We start from the raw sequence: 21545 nt of genomic DNA, 5'->3' as shown, positions 1-21545 counted from the left end.
ATCTACCTGTGATTTTTGCGGAAACAGGACGATGGATTTGATTTTTCCGTACACCTCAACAGCAGTCACTATGTCTTCATAAGTGATAGAACTGAGGACTCCTTTCAGTGTCACAATGGTTGGGCCTGAGGTTTTGACTGACTGCAAAGGCGGAGAAGAGCAGGCGGAGAAGAGCACAATATGACTTTGAAGGAAATCCAAAAAAACGACCTAAATTTTTGCCAACCCTTGCACCAAACCTTGGTTTTTGCTGAGGCCAATTTCTGCTGGTTAGACGTTTTGCCAACCACTGGCTTTTTGTTGGCTATAGAGGAAGAGAAGGCGGCTGTGGATGTTTCAGCAGGTCTTTCTTTGGAAGATGTTGAATTAATCTTGGCTAGTTCTGCCAGCAAGGCAGGGGCCAGAGTTTTGAACATAGCCTCCCAACCAATCTGCTTTGGCATAGACTGGACAACTGGATAGAACATAAAGCGGTGAATTTAATTCATATACTTTGTTACTTCTCGCCTGAACAGTCTCGTCTCACCTGATGTTCTCGTAGGTTTTTCTGCAAATCTGTCTTCTTTGGTCGACAACTCTTGGCTGGTCTGCGGCGTAGCGACCGCGTCATGGCTCCTCTTTGCAGGTGACCATCTCTCGCAGCTTCTCTTGGGTGACCAGCGATTTTCAAGGCAGCTCGGTGATGAGGACCTCCTCTGTGTGAAGGACCAGTTTTTGTGGTGGCTCGGTGACGAGGACCTCCTCTGTGTGAAGGACCAGTTTTCATGGCGGTTCGGTGACGAGGATCTCCTCTGTGGGAGGGACCAGTTTTCGTGGCGCCTCGGTGATGAGGACCTCCTCTGCGCAAAGGACTGGTTTTCATTGCTCCTTCTTGAAGACGAGTGCCCTGCCGGGCTTAGCCGCAAGCGGCGCCTCTCATAGCTTCTCGAGCGCGAACGACGATACTTGGATGAATTCGAGGAATACGAACGAGACCTGGATCTTGAGGAGTTAGAACGAGACCTGGAAAATTAGCAGAATGACAATTTCAAAGTAGGGCTCAAAGATACTGGAAAAAAACCAAAATAAAAAGACACTGCGAATTTTGGGGAATTTGTGATATATATTGTGATATATATTGCTAGAAGAATTTTCACCAGATGACTTGAATAGGTCTGGTTGGGGAATAGTGCTTGACTCACAATGACCACATTGTATTTAGAGGAGTGCCAAAAAATCGATTATTCCATGTATCGTGATTCGACACGAGATGATTCGATTACGATTCATAAAGGTTCAAAAACTATGTTTTTCCTTCATAACTTTATGGCAGCCGCTTGTAGCAGAACAAAATTCAAGACACGTCTGCCGCCGGGCACCGTTAACAGGCACACGCACGTAATGATGGACGCTGTTGGTTACTGAGAGAGAGATTTACTCCTTTTTAAAAGACTGGAAAATAAATTTGCATATGAAAGAGGCAGGGACAGAAGAGCAACCCGGTGGTTGCGCTTTTGTGCGCAAGTTATTTTTTTAGAGCAAGAGTGGAAGAGAAAGAGTTTGTTGCTCCTTGTCATTTAGATGTCCAGCAGTAGTTTTAAGGCATTTCAACTGAAAAACGTCCTGAGTGTGTTGTTTAGACCCGTGTGCATCTAAAAGAGGTGAGTACACGAACCCTCTTGTACTGTTCAGCCTTTATTGTTGTTGTTTTTGAGATGTTAATAGTCAGCGCCGAGCGCTAAGCTAATTCGCTAACGCGTATTTCATATGCAGAACATGTAAAACCACGATTAAGTACAGCGGTAACACTACAAACACGCGGAATATTACAGAATTCTGTGAAAACAAAGTATATTGGTAAAAAGATGTCTTATTTCTAAAGATACAGTACTTTGTTTCCAGAAAATGTGGAATTCATTCCACCTGTGTACATTTTATTTTATTGCTGAGAGAGATAAGTACTTCCTTTGAAATGGTTAATGTTTTTGCACATTCTTGGAAACATTAAATAAAGAAAAAAGCAGCTTAAGGGCAGCTTTTTGTTGTATGGGCATGTTTCCATCGTTCCTGATGAATCATTAGGATATTTTAAATAAATAATGGACATAAATTTGTTTGGCAACTAGAGGTTGGAATCTTTGGGTACCTAACGATTCGATTACGATTCAGAGGCTCCGATTCAATTATAAATCGATTACTTGATGCACCACAACCCCCCCCCTCGCTTTTAATTATTTGTACACTAGTTCCAAAATTTTTCAAAAATCCTCTCAGGCAAAACAAACTACTATTTCAGTATGAAGTTAACCGTTAAAAACGGTAAATAAAATACTCAAGTCCCCATTCTGTATCGGCAAAATACTCAAGTCCCCATTCTGTATCGGCAGCTTTAAACTACATTCAATCAATTTAATGTTGTGAATCAACCGTTAAAGTTGTTATAATTGCACCCCTTATTCCATAATTTCCCTTCTGTCTACTTTCGACGTGAAAGTTTTAAAACAGTTTCATCATTTAAAGATAGATTCAAGTCAAGATTTTGCCGATTATTATTATAATTTTTAAAAAAAAATAAAAAGTAATTAAGTTCGCTACAATAGAGCCTTCTAGAGAAGTCTACTGCTTTAAGATGGCGCCTGTTTTCTAGCGCGGGAAAGTCTCATTTCGCATCTAGTTCTAGGTATATGATCCAACACGGCCGTCGTCTGTCATTTCACATCTAGTTCTAGATAATGTGATACCTACCATAGCCATATGTTGCCGTATGTTTGTAGCAACTAGCAACTGGGCGCTGTTTGTAGCGGCTGACGGCCGCAGTCAGGTATTATTGTTTATTTTTTTTATCTAGCGGCGTGAGTTGAACATAATATTTACTCTCGGTCCGTTCCTCATTGCGTCCTGAAGACCGCGCTGACTATGTTTTATTTCCGCTTTACCATGTATAATTTTATAATCGGAATTTAGATGTTTGTGAATTGTTCTCGAATCTTCCACGGCCGAATCGTGAATAATCTAAGAATCGGAAATTTCGCACGCCTCTGTTGGCTACTGTATTAAATAGTACCGTACGATGCATCGAGAATCGCGATAACCGCGATCACAGTCAATACCGCGATCATCGTTTAATAATCGGATCATAGCACCCTGAATCGTAATCGAATCGAATCGTGGGGTGCCTAAGATGGCACACCCCTAATTGTATTCATATACAGGTAGTCTTGGGGTTACGACGTACCCGACTTACGTGATTTCGACTTTACAATGCCGGATTCTCATCCGCCATTTGGTATCCAGGCATTTTTTTTGGTAGCGTAAACACCACCTTATTGTACCTCACAATAAATTTTTGACATTACAGGTTTTCCCTGGTATTTTTTTAAACTGTGGTGGTGGTGGTGGTGGGCTGCATCGGAGTCGGACAAAATTCACCATGTCGTGCCGAAGCAAAAAAATTGTTTATGTTTTTTTCCCCCAAGAAGAACCATAACGAAGATATACTGTATTTGAAATATTTCATTAGCCAGGCTAATGTTGTAGCTTTCAATAATACGACTTGCATCTCGTAGTGACCCAGGGGTTGGCAACCTGAAATGTTGAAAGAGCCATATTTGACCAAAAAAAAACATAATGATACAGATGTCTGGAAACGCAAAAAAATTAAAAGCCTTGTATAAGCCTTATAATGAAAGCAACACTGGCTGTATGTATCGATTTTAGCTATATTAGCCTACTATCAAAATGACTACGTTGGCTACAAACACATAAGTAGCCTTCATGATCAAATGTTTATTTTCCCTGCAGTGGATCCTACAGAGTATGACATGACTACTCTGTTGTACAATGCCACCTCAAGTTTAACTTCAATACAATATTAATGAATTGAAAGAATGTTTATGTCATGTTTGTCGTTCTACAGAAACCGTCTTAAAACAAAAAAATATATTTCCTTCCCCCATCTTTTTCCATTTTCAAAAATCTTTGAAAAAGCTCCAGGGAAGCAGTAGGACAGCGCTAAAGAGCCGCACGTGGCTCTGGAGCTGCGGGTTGCAGACCTCCGTCATAGTCCTCCTTTGTCCTTTTATATGGCCCTAATACGTATTACATTACCGCAACAATAAGAGTCCTGTCAATGGACCCATTTCAAGCAGTGGGGGGGAAATCTAATGGCAGTGTAAAGGGTTTCACTAGTTTTGGTGAGTAAGTGAATCGTTTTTGTTGTTGTTGTTCGCGAACTACATTTCCACACAAACGCACATCGAGGTACCATTAACTTAGCGAGGAGCGGTATGAGAGTCATTTTTTCGAGTGTCCCAGAGCTCGCAAAACTTGAAAAAAGCGCATTTATCAAAGTTTCGTCAGCCGAAACAGCCTGATAGCTCGGATATAATAAGTACGCCTGCCCCTCGTTGTCACAGCTCCACAGTCCAATCGTCTCTTAAGAGGGCGGTGCTTATTCGGACATTACAATACACAATAAATAGGTTGCCGCTGAACTCTTTACACTCGGCTGCCGCTAGTTTGGAACAGCCTTAATTTTTTTTTTTTTTTTTAAATAATAAAAAAAAAAATCTAATTTGCAAGGTGTGGCCGCTTTTATTTTGGTGTGGCGGTGCGCCACCATCTCTTGTATGTGGGGGAATCCCTGCATTATTTTGTTGATATGACGTGTTCTGTCCTCAATAAACGTGAGGTTGTTCAGCTTGACTAACAGCAAACAAGGCAAAGGTGGTTTTTGAAGCTTTTTACTTCCTAAACTTTTGACAATTTATAAAGCTGTAACACATATACAGTGGGGCAAAAAAGTATTTAGTCAACCACTGATTTTGCAAGTTCTCCCACTTGAAAATATTAGAGAGGCCTGTAATTGTCAAGATGGGTAAACCTCAACCATGAGAGACAATGTGGAAAAAAACCCAGAAAGTCTCATTGTTTGATTTTTAAAGAATTTGCAAATAATGGTGGAAAATAAGTATTTGGTCAATACCAAAAGGTCATCTCAATACTTTGTTATGTACTCTTTGTTGGCAATAACGGAGGCTTAACGTTTTCTGTAACTCTTCACAAACTTTTCACACACGGTTGCTGGTATTTTGGCCCATTCTTCCATTCAGATCTCCTCTAGAGCAGTGATGTTTTGGGGCTGTCGTTTGGCAACACGGACTTTCAACTCAGTCCACAGATTTTCAGGGTTAGGGTTGAGATCTGGAGACTGGCTAGGCCACTCCAGGACCTTGAAATGCTTCTTACGAAGCCAATTTTTTGTTGCCCTGGCTGTGTGTTTGGGCTCATTGTCATGCTGAAAGACCCAGCCACGTCTCATCTTCAATGCCCTTGCTGATGGAAGGAGATTTTCACTCAAAATCTCTCGATACATGGCCCCATTCATTCTTTCATTTACACAGATCAGTCGTCCTGGTCCCTTTGCAGAAAAAACAGCCTCAAAGAATGATGTTTCCACCCCCATGCTTCATCGTGGGTATGGTGTTCTTTGGATGCAATTCAGTATTCTTTCCCCTCCAAACATGAGAACCTGTGTTTCTACCAAAAAGTTCTATTTTGGTTTCATCTGACCATACCACATACTCCCAGTCCTCTTCTGGATCATCCAAATGCTCTCTAGTGAACCGCAGACGGGCCTGGACGTGTACTTTCTTCAGCAGGGGGACACGTCTGGCAGTGCAGGATTTGAGTCCCTGGCAGCGCATTGTGTTACTGATAGTAGCCTTTGTTACTGTGGTCCCAGCTCTCTGTAGGTCATTCACTAGGTCCCCCTGTGTGGTTCTGGGATTTTTGCTCATCATTCTTGTTATCATTTTGACGCCACGGGGTGAGATCTTACATGGAGCCCCAGATCGAGGGAGATTATCAGTGGTCTTGTATGTCTTCCATTTTCTAACAATTGCTCCCACAGTTGATTTCTTTATACCAAGCGTTTTACTCATTGCAGATTCAGTCTCCCCAGCCTGGTGTAGGTCTACAATTTTGTCTCTGGTGTCCTTCGACAGCTCTTTGGTCTTGGCCATAGTGGAGTTTGGAGTGTGACTGACTGAGGTATAAAAACAGTCTTTTAAACCGGTTATGAGTTAAAACAGGTGCCATTAATACAGGTAATGAGTGGAGCCTCGTTAACCTCGTTTGAAGAAGTTAGACCTCTTTGACAGCCAGAAATCTTGCTTTTTTGGAGGTGACCAAATTCTTATTTTCCACTCTAATTTGAAAATAAATTCTTTAAAAATCAAACAATGTGATTTTCTGTTTTTTTTCTCCACATTCTGTCTGTCATGGTTGAGGTTTACCCATGTTGACAATTGCAGGTCTCTCTAATCCTTTCAAGTAGGAGAACTTGGACAATTGGTGGTTTATTTAAATACTTATTTGCCCCACTGTATGTACACTTATGTTCAAAACGACATACATTTTAGCAACAAAACACTTGACACAAAAAAAATGGTGCTCAAACATTCATCTAATCTGATCAATATGTAAATTTTGTTGATTAAATTAGCCTGATTTGACCAGCAAAAGTCCGCTAGCTTAAATGCTACGAATGCTAACGTATTTACAATTTTTGTAGCAAATCGCTAACACATAACTCCACAAACTGTAGCTCTAAACTTAAATAAAAATGCATACAAAACCATATATTAGCTGAAACAACTTACAGCCTGATGTGGGCCAAACCAGAGCACAGCTGTCCTTGTCTAGCCAACTCAGACGAGTCTGCTGACTCTGCTCCTCAGTCAACACAAGGAGAGTCAAGCCAGACCCAACACTGCCACCAGAGGGTATTGTATCTTTCATCATTCAACAAATTACAATACCTTTGGACTTTATGCAGTTATTTTGAGATGTATAGGGACATAAAGGGTTAATTCCCATTTACGCGGAAATTCGGGTTACATCCCCACCGCAGGAAGGGAACTCGTTCGTAACCAACGAACTACCTGTAATACTATTTACTCCAGGCTAAGGGGGTTCATCTGTAAAAGATAAAGATTGCTGTATATAAAAGGAATACAGGCGCCCATGTCGCTGAACACTTGCTGCTTTTATGAAGCAAAACAAAAGTTTACGAGTTCAAAAAAACAAAAACAAAAATTGTACATCCTGCGATGGTTATGTTCAAATGACATATCGCGCAGGCCCAAATTAAAGTGTGTGCGACAGGAGGAAAAAAGTCTTAAATAAGATTAATATGTGAATTAGAACCATATTTTGAGACGATTCGACTATATACAACAATTTAGCAAAGCGCAGATGACGAGAAATTAGTCTTTTAATCTGCCGGTTAGCCACACCTACCATTATAGGGCTCTAGCGTCCCCAACAGGTGGATGACGTCAGCGGAGTCACGATTTCATCTGATTTAGTATGGAGCCCATTGAGGGGGAATTATTCAGAACAAAACGTGACAAAGAGAGCCGCAAAATGTCATTGTTTCAGTCTTTCTACTCCAATATTTTTACAGGATATTCTTTTTATCCAAGTATTTTCCCCCAAAAGCTAAATAAATGACATGGTCATGACAAATAACAGTCTTGTGCTACATGGAATCGAAATAATAAAAATGCATTTATTCAAGACGATATGGCAAAATTACTCCATAATGGTCAAAACTGTCGACTTTACTGTCGCACCTCCCAAACGATTTTTTATGCCACCTAAATCGGGCTTCGGAGAATAAACAAATCAAGAGGCGTGACAGCTAGCCAACAGCTAGCCAACAGCTAACCCGAACTGAGTGATGTTTCAAAGTCTTCGAAGCGGAAAATCACACATAACTAGCCCGATTTATTTCACTTGACAACTGGGTTGTCGATTGTCATCATTGATTGGCAAACTGCCGGCTTAGAGCAATTTACAGCTCGTTCCCCTGCTAGTACGGACAGGAGAGCTCACCGGGGAAGTAACTGGACAATGACCGCTGAACAAACCGGCCGACGTCTGAGGAGTGTGTAGCTGCTCAACACGAATATGGCAAAATAATGCTTTACTACAGGGCAAAGTCGTAAACAGCGAGAGACTCAGTGGAGGGGGGCGGCTGCAGTTGTTGTGCAGCTAACATGTGCAGCTAATGTGTATGAGGAGAGCTTTTTAGATGCACATCCATGATCAAATGTAAGTAGTCCTTTATTTAAAGAAAGTTTGTAGTGTTTACTTTGTCATAGCTGTATTTGCTGCTATTTTTAACACATAGTTGCAATTTATGATTGGTCGGAAAATTTGACAGAACACCGGGCACATGAAGAGGGGAATAAGCCGAGTATAGTGCTCTCCCAGCGGGGGGGGATGTGCGACAAGCCGCCGGACGTCAGCCGATGGGACAAGGAGCATGTCAGCCACAAAATGCAAGCCACCTATATATTAAAATAATCCCAGTATTTGACATTAAGCCTGTGGCAATATGCGATAATTCCATTTATCGCACGGTAAATAAAAATGAAGTCGGTAATTTTTCCGCTGCGATTTATCGCCTCGCGTGCACGTGGGTGCGCGCGTGCGGCTGACATGCTGTTAAAAGTTCGGCTTCCTTGATACCAACTACGCAAAAAGTGCATTTTCGTTCTGGGTCCGGCAAAAAATAGCGCCGGAGCCAATTTGTTCCCATTATATCCTATTGTTCAACATATACCGGCCACGTCAGTGCTCCGGTTGGTTTAGGCTATTTTTTATTTTAGTGCAGTTTAAGTTTAGTGCAGGTGGAGGAAAAAAAAGAAAAGGTGACGCTTACCATTGAAATGAAGATGTAAATGATAGCAAAATATAAGCATGGTGTGTGCATCCATGAACTGGGTCGACAGTAGGGCCGTAGAATGTCGATCTCGGCCGGGTGTTCTGACAAATTTTGCAACCCATCAAAATTTGCTACCTTGCGGTTTTGCTCATGCGCGCAACGTTAAAAATGGCAGGGAATGCGGCGATTCCAAAGTAAACACTACAAACTTTCTTTATAGAAAGGAATATTTACTTAAGTTTGATCATGTAAAGACAAGTTCTCAGACACATCCTACCATGTTAGCTGGACACAGCAACTGCACCCTGCGCTCTAACTGTTAACGACTTCGCCGTGTCGTTAAGTATTAATTTACGCCATTTTCGTGTTGCACATGTATGTTTATGATGTATCTAGTTTAGTTAGCACCTTTGGATAACATTGAGAGTCCAACTGAATGTAAAAGAGGGCTTTTTCAGCGCCACGAAAGCTTTGGGAGCAAAATTCTATAAGGGAGCAAATTATGACAGAATAGCGCCGACCGTTCGCCAGTCTTTATAAGTTAAGGTGACAGTTCTTATTGTGGTAACATCGCCAAAGAAATCGCAGCTTCGTCAGGTTTCTAATCATTTATTCCATCAACTCGCCGACTGTCCACTGCTGTTGACGCCAGGATCGAAACAAAGTAAAATAGCGCTCTTCTGCTCACCGTCAGCCCCACGATGTGTTCAGGTACAGCAAAAAAAAAAAAAGTCCGCCACATTAGAACCCGATTCGTTACATTATTACATCTACTGTACTGTATTATTATTATTATCATTGCTATAATTATATTATTGTTATTCTGACGGTTATTCATATTTTATTTGTTTTGCTCTTTGTATTTGGTATTTGCAATAGTAACAGCAGTATTTATTAAGGATGTAGTGTGGGTTTTTTGGCTGTGGAACAAATTAATGGAATTACAATGTATTGTTATGGGAAAATCTTGCTCGATATACCACCATTTTGACTTACAAACACGCTTCTGGAACGAATTAACTTCGTATGTAGAGGTAGCACTGTATTACACATGGAACACCATAGCAGAAGCTATGAGGGGAAAAGTTTTCATTTGCCTAGATGCTTAAATTATTAAGTGGAATTTTTTTTTTCTTTCTTAAAAAACACATTTTATTTATTCTGTGTTTCTGTGCAGTATTAATATTGTCGTCTTTTACTTAAAAGAGGCATGGTCCATTGTTTTTAGTTGTGATTTTTTAATTTAAGAGTAAACATTTATTGCGTTTAAATGGGTGTACGTGATCTAGTAATATATACTGTATTCTCACAGTGTTATTGTATTTTTTTTTAATTGGGGGGGTGCAATAATATCGCATATCGCAATAATTTATGAAATAAATTATCGCACACTAAAATTTGTTATCGCGACAGGCCTATTTGACATAATACAAAATTCGATGTTTACTCATTTCCTCATAAATCCCATGGTCCCACAGTAGTAGGGCTTGTTTTGGCCAATATCCACCGGTGAATGGGAACCTTTTGAAACCCCAAAAAGGCGCACACGCCTCTCCCTCGTACAGCAAGATTTTTCTGCAGCCGTTTGGCTGGCGTGATGCGAAACATAAACGTATTAATTCGCAAAATCAGCTGAATTCTTAGTCCTTCTCATACAACAGTACGGCTGTATGGTGAAGAGGACTCCTTCCTCCGTACACGTCACAGCGCCCTCTTTCTCAACTCAAGACTGTTGCCGGAACTCACTCATTTTCATGGCGCGGGATTAAAAAAACTAAATAAATATAGCAATCGCTTCCACACACATCCAAGCAGTCCATTTCATTCAGGAGCATAAAATACCGCGTGTATTATGAAATAAACATGCTTTTTCATGTCACAGGCACTTTAAAGCCGTAAAGAATAAGGATCGGCGTGAAGAGTGAAAACTGGACAGTACCTGCGTTGGTATCTGGAGCTCTTAGGAGAGCGAGATCGGTTCCTTCTCCTTGGCCTCTTCTCTCTTCGAGTTTCTGAGCTGCGGCTGCGACGGCGTCGCGGCGTGACGTCGCGGGAAGACAAGCGAGATCCATAATGAGGTTTCTTATTTTGGACCTTTGATGGGGGCGTCTCATTGTTTGGTTTATCCTTGGAAGAATTCACCACCATCCCATTCCATTGTGGATATCTAAATGGTATCATCAATGTAGGATTTACCAAACTACAATGTGAGACTTTGTAAAAACAAAATAAGTCTTGTTTCTTTATTTTGAAGACAAAAAAAAAAAAAAAAAAACAATACTTACTGCTGTCGGAGGACTTTGCAGTTCTCAAGGTGAAAGTTGGTGTTCTGGTGAGTAAGCCAGTCCTGGCAGGCATAACATATCAATAAAAAAAGGTTATATTCCTCCGGTTTCATAAACAAAAAAACACAAGTATTGGTTTTCTTTCAGTAGCGCAACAAGTCAATAAATGTCAATGGACACGCCGGGATCAGGAAAAAGTCAATGCAAAAGGGTAAAAAATGACAAGGGTTTTTGAGATATTTTCTGTGATTAGGGATATAAATACATTTCTTTTTAAAAACATGGGAAAATCATCCATTTCACCTAATCGCTGTCAAAATGATTTTGAAAATTGTGCAATAACTAATGTCTGTGCTGTCCAATGGTTGGTAATCATACAATACTCTTATCAGTAGGTGTCAATCGGTAGCTAATTACTTTGCTTTGTGATGCAGAAGAGGTAGGAGTCGCATTGGGGCTCGCAGTAGCGACCAACTAGTGAAACTGAAAAATGTGAATCTAGAACTGAACAAAATTCATTGAGTGGCTGTCAAAAGGAAGCAAAGACAGTTTCCTCTCGGAAAGTCTCTGGTTCAATGTAATAAGCAAAAGCTATCTTTCATTGGGATTTTCGCTACAATGTAAAGAAGAACTGAACAAAGGAAATTTAGTGATACCTACTCCAATTTATAAGCCCATGTGTCACACTGAGTGACGATAAAATGTGTTTTCCTATTCAATACACAACTTTATTCCATCCATCCATTATCTGCCGCTTAGTCCGGGGTCAGGTCGCAGAGACAGCAGCTTTTAGCAGGGAAGCCCAGACTTCCCTCTCCCCAGCCACTTCAACCAGCTCCTCCGGCAGGATCCCAAGGTGTTCCTAGGCCAGCAGAGAGAAATAGTCTCTCCAGCATGTCTTGGGTCGTCCCCGCGGCCTCCTGCCGGTGAGACATGCAACACCTTTCCAGGGAGGTGTCCGGGAGGCATCTGAAACAGATGCCTGAGCAACCTCAACTGGATCCTCTCAACGCAGAGGAGTAGCAGCTAGACACAGAGTTCTTCCTGGATGACCGAGCTTTTCACCCTATCTCTAAGGGAGAGCCCGGACACCTTGTGGAGGAAACTCATTTCGGCCGCTTGTATCCAGGATCTTGTTCTTTCGGTCACGACCCACAGCTCGTGACAATAGGCGAAGGCCGGAACGTAGATCGACTGGTAAATTAAGAGCTTTGCTTTTTGGCTCAGCTCCTCCTTCACTACTACAGACTGGTTCAGAGTAGGCATCACTGCAGACGCTACATCGATCCGCCTGTGGATCTCCCGCTCCGTCCTACCCCCCACTCGTTCAAGATACTTGAACTCCTCGACTTGGGGCAGGATCTCATCCCAGACCCGGCGAAGGCACGACACCCTTTTCCGACTGAGGACCACGGTCTCGGATTTGGAGGTGCTGATCTTCGTCTCAACCGCTTCACACTCAGGTGCGAACCGCGCCAGTGAGAGCTGAGGAAGTTACAGCTTGGTGAAGCAAAAAGCACCACATCATCTGCAAAAAGCAGAGATGCAATGCTGTGCCACCAAACTGGACTGCGCCTACAAATTCTGTCTATAAAAGTTATGAACAGAATCGGTCCAACCCTCACTGGGAACGACTCAGACTAACTTCCGGCAATGCGGACCAAACTCTGGACCGAACAGCCCATACTCCCAAAGAACCCTCCACAGGACTTCCCGAGGGACACGGTCAAATGCCTTCTCCAAATCCACAAAACTCATTCAAAATTGTCCTATATGCATGTGTGATACATCATTGGAAAGCTTAAAATCACAATTTTCTGGGGGAAGAAACATTTTTAACAGGAGGGGATTTAAATTTTTTTTTTTTTTTTAAACAGCAAAACCCTACCTGGAGGCTAGCACACGCGAGAGCATAATTAAAGGACGCCATGATTTCAACGAGATATTACCGCGTAATTACCTCTTTTCGATCCAAAAACTCCCTGTATCACCGAGTATCAAGCCACAGCTGTGAATGGCCACAGCTGGATTTTTGGAGGATTTTATGGGTGAACATGGTAATATAACAAGGGTTGCGATGCAGAAATCGCAGACATCAAGGAGTGGTTGAGATTTTCATTTTCATATATTTACCCTTTTAAACGTTTTTTTTTTTTGTTTTCAATATTTCTTTGCTTGGATCGATTATTTATCATATAAAATATTGGGGAAAATGCGACAGTAACGAAAAACATACCGTTAAGCGATAGTTATGAGGTAGATATCCGTGACTTATTTACAGACGCTAATTTTTTCATTGTGACGTGATTTGTTTAAAAGTTCAAAATATGCGAGTGAATAGTTCTTTAAAGTCGCTTTTTTTTTGTTCAAACTAAATATTAGACATCATTTAATGATTCGAAGCCAAAAATGGCAGACATTTTGAATAATAAATACGATTACTTACCTTCTTTTTATGGCTAGTTTGAAACAAAAGCGGTTGCGCAGCGTCTGTAAACGAGGGTTTCCAGGGTAAAACCGACAAATTAAAAATAGCTCGGAGGCTTGATGCGCCATGAATCTGCTTTGGCAGAATATAAACATATTTTTCTATCAAATACAACAGTTCGTTTGGCTTAAAATGCAGTTTTTTTTAAAGAGGAATGCAAGAACAGAAACTGCTTTTTCAGCCTTGTCTGTGTTTACCGCCATATACATATATACATTTCAAACAAAGTGGTATTGGCATGGTATTGGTATCCGCTGATACTGCACAGCCAGGTATCGGCATCGGGGCCAAAAAATGGTAGTTAGTTATATTATTATTTTATTTTGATTATTATTATTATTATTTATTATTAATATTAGAGTGTATGACCTTTTGTTTTCGGTGCCAACTTTTTTTGACAGGTCCTTTTGTAAGAGTGAAATGTTAGTCTCTAAAGCTGAAAAAGAAGAAGCAGATGTCCACTCACCTTCAAATGGACACACTCTTTGTTACAAAGAGAACACAAGTGTGGAAAGACTTTTGGTGTGGTTGCAGCGTAGTCCCGCATCAGGACTGCCGTGGGCAAATCCGGGAAGACCACCTCCTGCACCGGTTTCAGGTCATGTGCAACATTGGAACTTGGACCCGGGATGCAAAACGGATATGGCTGCGAGCTCTTGAGGCTAGGAATGTGGTGAACCTGCTGCTTCTCCATCTGCATAAACGTCGGGTTCGCGAGCAAGGGCTGCTTGTTGGCCGGGTTTTGCAGTTTGGCCGGGATAGGCACCGGGGGGTGCTTCTGGCTCGGCTGCTGAGGGTTGCTCGGTGGCTGCTGCGTCTTCTTGACTTTCGGTGGTTTCTGTGTGTACACCTCCTTTTGTGACTGCTCTTTCTTGATATTCTGCCATTGTGAAGCCATCTGCTGCTTTTTAGACTTGTTGTCACTAGCTGGAGCTAAATTCTTAACCGGGTCACAGCTTCTGCTGGTATCATCTCCACCAAGCACCATAAGATCAGGTTTGCTGGGAGGAACGCGACGTATAATTGGTTGCGGAGCTTGTGGTTGTGGCTTTAACATGGGTTTAAGCACAGTCTGTGCTTGTTCAAAATCACTGGATTTCAGGGCATGCGATTTGGTTGACTGGGCTGGTCTGACTGGATCGGAACTTTTGGCAGAGGCAGATGTCAGGATAGAGCTGAAGAAAGAGCAGAGATTCGTGTGTTGATCAGAGTAAGAATTTGCTCCTTTTACCACCTGCTGCGCCAGGTCTTGACCGCAATTGCTGTCCAAATCATGAATTGTCAGTAAACTGTCATCCTCAGCTCTTTTTGTTCTGCCCTGAACATTCTCTTCTATCCTGCCAGCGTATTTGTCCATATGTCTATAGTCGATGACTTTAATTGACCGGTGAGGAGGAGATGAGGTGACCTTTTGTGCCAGTCCAGAACCTCTCCAATTGTCCCCCCCTGCATGGTCTCGGTCAGGGGCCGGTTCACGCAAGGGTTTGGAGCAATTGGCCTCAGAGGCCTTTTTGTCCTTCTTAATGCGAATTTTCTGCAAGATGAAGGGTAAGTTCTCAGGGGTGACCTGGTCTTCAGGGTAGGAGAAAAGATGTTCTAAGTCTTCGTGTTCAAGCCCAAATTTCAGAAGAATGTCAGCGGCTGTTTCAGCCGTGTAATTGGGTTGAGGGGGCTTAGATGATCGGTCCATGTCAGGCTCGCCGTCAGGTAGGAATGGAATGGAGCCGAGGTTGCGATCCTCCTCATTAGGCACAGCAAGCATTGAACGTTCTGCTGATATTGATGGTTGATAATAGTTAGAAGAGGTGGCGGCGGACGTTCGGCCGTAGTTGGACAAGCAACTGGCGGAGCCATCGCCTATGTCATAGTGTCTGTTGATGTTTTGGGAATATCTTTCTGCTTCACCCAAGGAGAACAAGTCTTGCCCGCGATCGTTTTGCTTTGGAGCATAAATTTCTTGACTGGCGTTGACTCTTTGCCGGCAACTGTGCACTAGCATGGAAATCGCATCGCTGTCAGAATCCTGCGAAAGACCCGTAGAGGAGTTAGGGCCAAGTCTTTCGCCAGAGAACAAGCTACGAGGGTCTCTCTCCGTATGCTTTCTTTGGGTCGAAAACAGGTCCCTTTGGTTGTGAGACATGGTTGCCCGTAGGCCAATCAGGAACTGGCTCCCAGCAAAGCACGCACTGTTTAGCGGGGACAAAACAAAGACAACAAGTACAATATTTCGATGTCAACACAACGCTGGATAAAGTTAAAAAAAACAATCTCACTTAAATGAAATGGAACGGTGCTCGCTGGACAGGAACACTTTCCTGGTGGGAACGTCAGGTCCGCTCAGCTTCTTTTTGCAGGTCAAGTCGCACGGTCGTAGACACGGTCTCTTGCAAAGAAAATAGATGACGCATACATTTAGTGATGTACCATGTATATCGTCAAAACAATATAAAATATCGTCATGGTGATCTGATATCGCCAACATCTTGATATGTTGGGCAGAAAGTAAGTGTATAAGGTTGCAGCCTTTGTGTATGGACTGGTCGGAGTTTAGCACATCAGTTAAGTGACCTCTAGATGTTCAAGGAATTAAATATTGTTCAATCACCAATTGAATAAGTTATTAATTCACAAAAAGAATGGATATTATTGACAAGCATTACTAACATGGCCGAATCAGTAGAGGGCCTCGGAAAGTGACAGTTAGACCAACTTCTGGTCACTGTATATTTCTTCAGCTGATCTCAGCAAAAAAAATTTAAAAAATCTTCAGTTTGTTTCCATTAACAAAGCCGTGGAAAGAAGAACTGGGAAAGAGGAACTGGGAGATCATCTTTCATCACTGTCCATTAAGCCTGAACGATATATCGTTTAAACATCGCCATCGCGATGTGCGCATGCGCGATAGTCTCATCGCAAGGACGTGCGATAGTTTTATTTCTTAATCCACCAATGTCCGTATAGCCTCCCTCCCTCACTCTCTCAGCTCTTTGTTCCTCAGTCACTGGGCACTTGCTTATTAAAGTTAACGATGTTGATTGCTGGTTTTCTTTGATGTTGCAAGAGGAGCGGACTTCACACCGCTGCATCTGTCAATCATCGTTTAACTTGTTAAATAGTTGCTGCGCAAGGAAGCGCGGGCTGGAATAAATGTGTGTGTGTGTGTGTGGGGAGAGGTTCGAGGCGACCGGACCTGTTGTGCTGTTCCAAAAAACGCCACAAGTGATCATGAGGAGTTTGTAATCGCTACATGTCACTCCAAGAGTCACAGCCAAGGTAAGTAAATCGAGGCATTTAATAAAGCCAAGCCTTTTTCTACTACAGTAAATGCGTAAGTGAAATAACATGTCTTAAATGTACTTCTTTCCAATGCTAAATCTGAATAAATACATTGAGCACACACACAAAAAAAAAAAAATTGGGGGGGAGGGGGGTTTGGACTTGTGCTACTTTGCGGCTTTTTTACTTATCACGGCAGGTTCTGGTCCCCATTAACCACGAAAAACGAGGGATCAGTGTACACTGTGGTCACGGTGAGTCATCCAAAGCCTTTCCAAACAGCTATTCAAGTCATCTTGTAAAGATTTCTTTAACTATATATGTATTTTAATATCGCAATAAAATATCGCAATATATCGCAACCCATTCGCAATAGCAATATCGCAATAGTTTTTTCCAATATCGTTCAGGCCTACTGTCCATTGTACCACCTGACCGAGGAGGCGGTCTTCTCATCTGTGCAAAACATCATGAGACACGTCAGGGTTTCCCCTACATATGTGGCGCACCGCCACACCAGAATAAAAGCCGCCACGCCTTGCAAATGCGATGTATTTTTCTTTTAATTAAATTTTTTAGGGCCGTTTCAAACTAGCGGCAGCTGAGTGTGAATAGTTCAGCGGCAACCTATTCACGGTGTATTGTGATGTCCGTAACTAAGCGCGGCCCCCTGAAGAGACTAATGGGCTAGGGAGCAGTCACGCAGGGGGACGCGAGTAGAACGAATGGGAGAACGGGCGAGATAGCGAGAGATAGCAGTTGCATCTCGCGGCAGCCAGCTGTTATTTTGTCATTGGTTTTCTTTATTATTGTCACCACAATAAAGTGGTAAACCAATACTGATTCCTCTCCTTCTTCCCCATCCGATTAGTGGTCCGAGTCCATCTGTGTTACGTACTGAATTAACAATATTTGCAGCGTTATCTATAGTCACTGGTATGGATTGATTTGGCCTGCTGAACTTCCATTCAGTCATGGCAGTTTTCAATTCATCGATGTAGTATAGACCCTACTCACCTACGTCACAAAATGACGTGTCGCTGTATCCGGCTGCCATATTGTCCGTCATTTTTTAGCCCTATTCTCAATGGTTTCAATTAGTCGTGCAATTTATAGAGCAATTCATGGAAGCCCCGGTGTTATCTGACGCTGTAAACTCATTGGATGCGTTGCATAAAAGGTGTTATGTGGAAAAGCTTCAGTTTATCCATTCACCAGATTCATATTTAATGCCTAAATCGATGTTTTTCGACCTGCTGCCTTCGCCGTCTCTGCCTGACATCTGCTACCCTGATATTTACAACTATCTTGTCCACACAAAATCAGCCTATTCTCACGAAAGTTTGAAAAACTAAGAGCTTGGAGGCTTATAAATACTTCGTTGCTGGTTGGGTGAAACAGGTCCTCGTCCACGAAAATTCGGCAGGAATCTATCTTGTGCTCGGGAAGGTGAGTTACGAAATTTTCAATTCAAAATTCTATTTTTTCTTGCTAACATCCACTGTCAAGTCTAATGTATTTCATGTCATTTGTCAATGGAGCAAGGGCTTTTAATGTTTATATGGTTTAGCGATAGCATTCTCACTACATACATATATAATATGTAATAAATATGAAGTGCGTTAGCACTAGAGCTGGGAATCTTTGGGCACCTAACGATTTGATTACGATTCAGAGGCTCCGATTCGATTATAAAACGATTATTGATGCACCCCCCCTCCTTTTTTTTTTCTTTTTTTTTTTTTTAATTAAATGTTTTGTACATTAGTTCCAAAATTGTTCAAAAATCCTCTCAGGCTAAACCAAACTACTATTTCATTATCAACCTAACATATAGCAGTAAACAAATATACAAAAACAACAGTAAATAAAAAAACTCCAGTCCCCATTCTGTAACAGCAGCTTTAAACTACATTCAGTTAATTTAATGTTGTGAATCAACTGTTAAAGTTGTTAAAATTGCTCCCGTTATTCCATAATTTCCCTTTTGTCTACTTTCGACATTTGAAAGTTTTAAAACTATTTTAAAGATAGATTCAAGTCAATATTTTACCGATTTAGGAGTATTTTAGATAAAAAGTTAATTAGGTTTGCTTGGAAGGTTCGCTACAACAGCCTTGAAGGGAAGTGTACTGCTTTAAGATGGCGGCCGTTAGTAAACGGCCGCCATCTAGCTTTTTTTAGATGCGCTCCTCACGCTACCGAACCAATGGTGCATCTAGTCCTATATAAATGATATCTACCATTACATTATGTGGATGACGTACTTTGTAGCAGCTTTTCGGCAGCAGTCAGGTATGTTGTTGTGTTTTTTTATCTCGTGGCATGAGTTGAGCTAGAGCCGTCACTTGAGCATTGGCATTACCCGAGGGGCCGGGTAATGAGAAGCATGTTTAGCTACTCTCGCTGCGTTCTTCCTCGTTGCGCCCCGCAGACCGCGCGGCGCGCTGAGTGTGTTGTACATCCGCTTTACTTGGCATATTTCAATAATCGGAATTTGGATGTTTGTGAATCGTTCTCGAATCTTCCACGGCCGAATCGCGAATAATCTAAGAATCGGAAATTTTGCACACCTCTAGATAGAACTACTCCAGATTGTCCCTAGTTGAATTTGTTTTTTGGCTTTTGACCTCAATAGTGAAATTGTAAATTAATTGTATGACAACTGTCTTATTATCCCCTTATAAATATATATTTTCAGGTAGTTCATTCACAACGTTTGAGTGTATGTTGTCGGCGATAAGCCTAGCAATGATCTTAATTGTGGTTGTCAGCCCAAAACCCTCTAAATATATATTAAATGCATCTTACCAGATATAAATAGACTACTACATAATCTGTGGTAATCGTTTGGAGCCCAGTTTTCTCGTCGGATTGCAGCAGCCCATCTCGCTCTACTCTCCGGGTCTCTCGGAATCAGGTAGAACTTCAAGTCTCTCCGTCTATCTTTTCTGTTATTGCAACCGACCGCCACACACGCCTTCACCATTTTGATTATTAATGTTAACGAGCAGAAAAACACGCCATAATAGGAGGAATTTACGTAGCGGTAATGCATAAACAGTGACGAGTTGACGGACAATATGGCGCGGGGGCGTGGTTGTGACGTCATGTGAGTAGGCTCTATATGGACTACGCATCCCAAGATCACTCTGGGCTCACGCAGCCAATAGCATGGGACTTGGTGAGGGGTATAACATAGCATATCTAGGTTGCTATTTGATGATATCTAGTGTGTGCGCACGAGTGTTGTCAGGCATTAAAAAAGTTAACAAACGCCACAGAAGTCCCATTTGCTCATTACTGCACAACACCAGCATTTGACAATCGAGCTTTTCATTTGGATCGAATGTTTTTGCGTATTGAATCGAAGTGGGCGTATTAAACGGTTCAATATAAAACAGAATATTGTTACATCCTTAGTCATTATGTAATTTTTCTGTTGGTTTGTGTGCTACGAACGTCCTTTGTGATTCCTGAATAAAGATCATATATATAAAATGCTTTTGTCGGCCGATACCATCGGCTACCTGATAAAATTGGACAACTCTTAATTTTCTAGCATTTAAGATTGCGGACCTACTCTGCATGTTAGCCGATTGTTCTTTAGTTGTACTGAGATCCTCATTTATTTAAGTATTTTTAGCGATTCTGGTTCAAGTGTGGATATATTTTAGTCGTATTTGGAGGAAGATTCAGAATGAGAAAATGGCAACAAAGAGCCAGCAGCTTTCTCCCTAGACGACCAGAGCAGACTGTGCAAAAAAAATATAATACATTTCCGTACATATTAGCAATTTCAGAGTACTTTTATCTTGAAATCCCAATTCATTTTGATATTACAATACTTTAGTTTGAGTCTATGGTGGCTCCAGCGTCCCCCTGAAGTGGACCCGTTTTTGGACATCTGCCCGTTTTTCTTTTCAATATATTTTTTTAATAAAGGGACTTGTATTACCGCCATACACATAATGCAAGCAATGATCCTAAGAAGGGCGGCTAACCTGACTTCGTTTTTCGAGTGTAGCTGGCCTGACCGCAGTGTGAAACTTCACACAAAACAGTATTACACAGCTAATATGGCTTTTTCGAAAACGGCTCGCATGCCCACATGTAAGCTTCTGACGATAAAACTCACGACACGAAAAAGCACAGCAGTGATGAAAATATAACGACATAATATGCAACAAATTGTTTACCTTTACTAAACAGAAGAATCCAAATGCTTTATATCCTTAGCTAGCTGCTAGCCTAGGGTGTCTTCTTCTTCTTCTTTCTGTTTATTAGCAGTTTACCCCTCGGTGCCGTGGGGCATTACCGCCACCTACTGGACCGACGGTTTAGCACGAGATCAGGCAGTTACAGACTGAAAGTAATCCCTCCTGACAACCAGTGAAACACACCCAGAGTGTAGACAAAACCCAAACCAAAAAATTGGATAAATTAAATACTAACAAACAAATTAAATACTAATGAATTACCCTCTTCCCATATCCTGTCCAACAGCCCTGTGTCCCTGAGAAACTTTATTAGCCCTTTTTGAATATTGGCCCTTTTCATCTGTAGAACATTTCCCATCCCAAATGTCTCATTCTCCTGGTCCAGCACCATTCTGAACCGATCCCTCTGCTCCCCATACTTCCCGCATACCATTAGAATGTGTTCAACCGTTTCATGCTCCCCACAGTGTTTACATTTCCCATCTTTGTGTTTTCCTATCCTATGCAACGAATCATTTAGCTCAGTGTGCCCTATCCTCAGTCGACTCAACACCACCTCCTCC

At 41.8% G+C, this 21545-nt stretch overlaps 1 protein-coding gene across 4 annotated transcripts in view; it reads right to left on the bottom strand.

The window, feature by feature from the left end:
* LOC130927841 (uncharacterized) overlaps positions 1 to 21098 on the bottom strand; it is a 238216-nt gene extending 217118 nt beyond the window's left edge. For all 4 annotated transcript variants that reach the window (XR_009066531.1, XR_009066529.1, XM_057853923.1 and 1 more), the window contains exons 1-8: positions 20962 to 21098; positions 15760 to 15869; positions 13953 to 15672; positions 10999 to 11060; positions 10653 to 10880; positions 527 to 1002; positions 240 to 454; positions 7 to 141 (exon numbers count right to left, since the gene is read on the bottom strand). Coding sequence is in view for 2 of the 4 variants with exons in the window: in XM_057853923.1 (XP_057709906.1) it covers positions 7 to 141; positions 240 to 454; positions 527 to 1002; positions 10653 to 10880; positions 10999 to 11060; positions 13953 to 15626 (2790 nt within the window). In the remaining 2 variants the exon portion in view is untranslated. The remainder of the gene's footprint in view (positions 1 to 6; positions 142 to 239; positions 455 to 526; positions 1003 to 10652; positions 10881 to 10998; positions 11061 to 13952; positions 15673 to 15759; positions 15870 to 20961) is intronic.
* Between the last annotated feature and the right edge of the window lie 447 nt (positions 21099 to 21545).

The sequence above is a fragment of the Corythoichthys intestinalis genome, chromosome 13 (genome assembly GCF_030265065.1).
Source record: "Corythoichthys intestinalis isolate RoL2023-P3 chromosome 13, ASM3026506v1, whole genome shotgun sequence".
Taxonomy (NCBI): domain Eukaryota; kingdom Metazoa; phylum Chordata; class Actinopteri; order Syngnathiformes; family Syngnathidae; genus Corythoichthys; species Corythoichthys intestinalis.
This window is presented reverse-complemented; position numbering and strand designations above follow the sequence as displayed.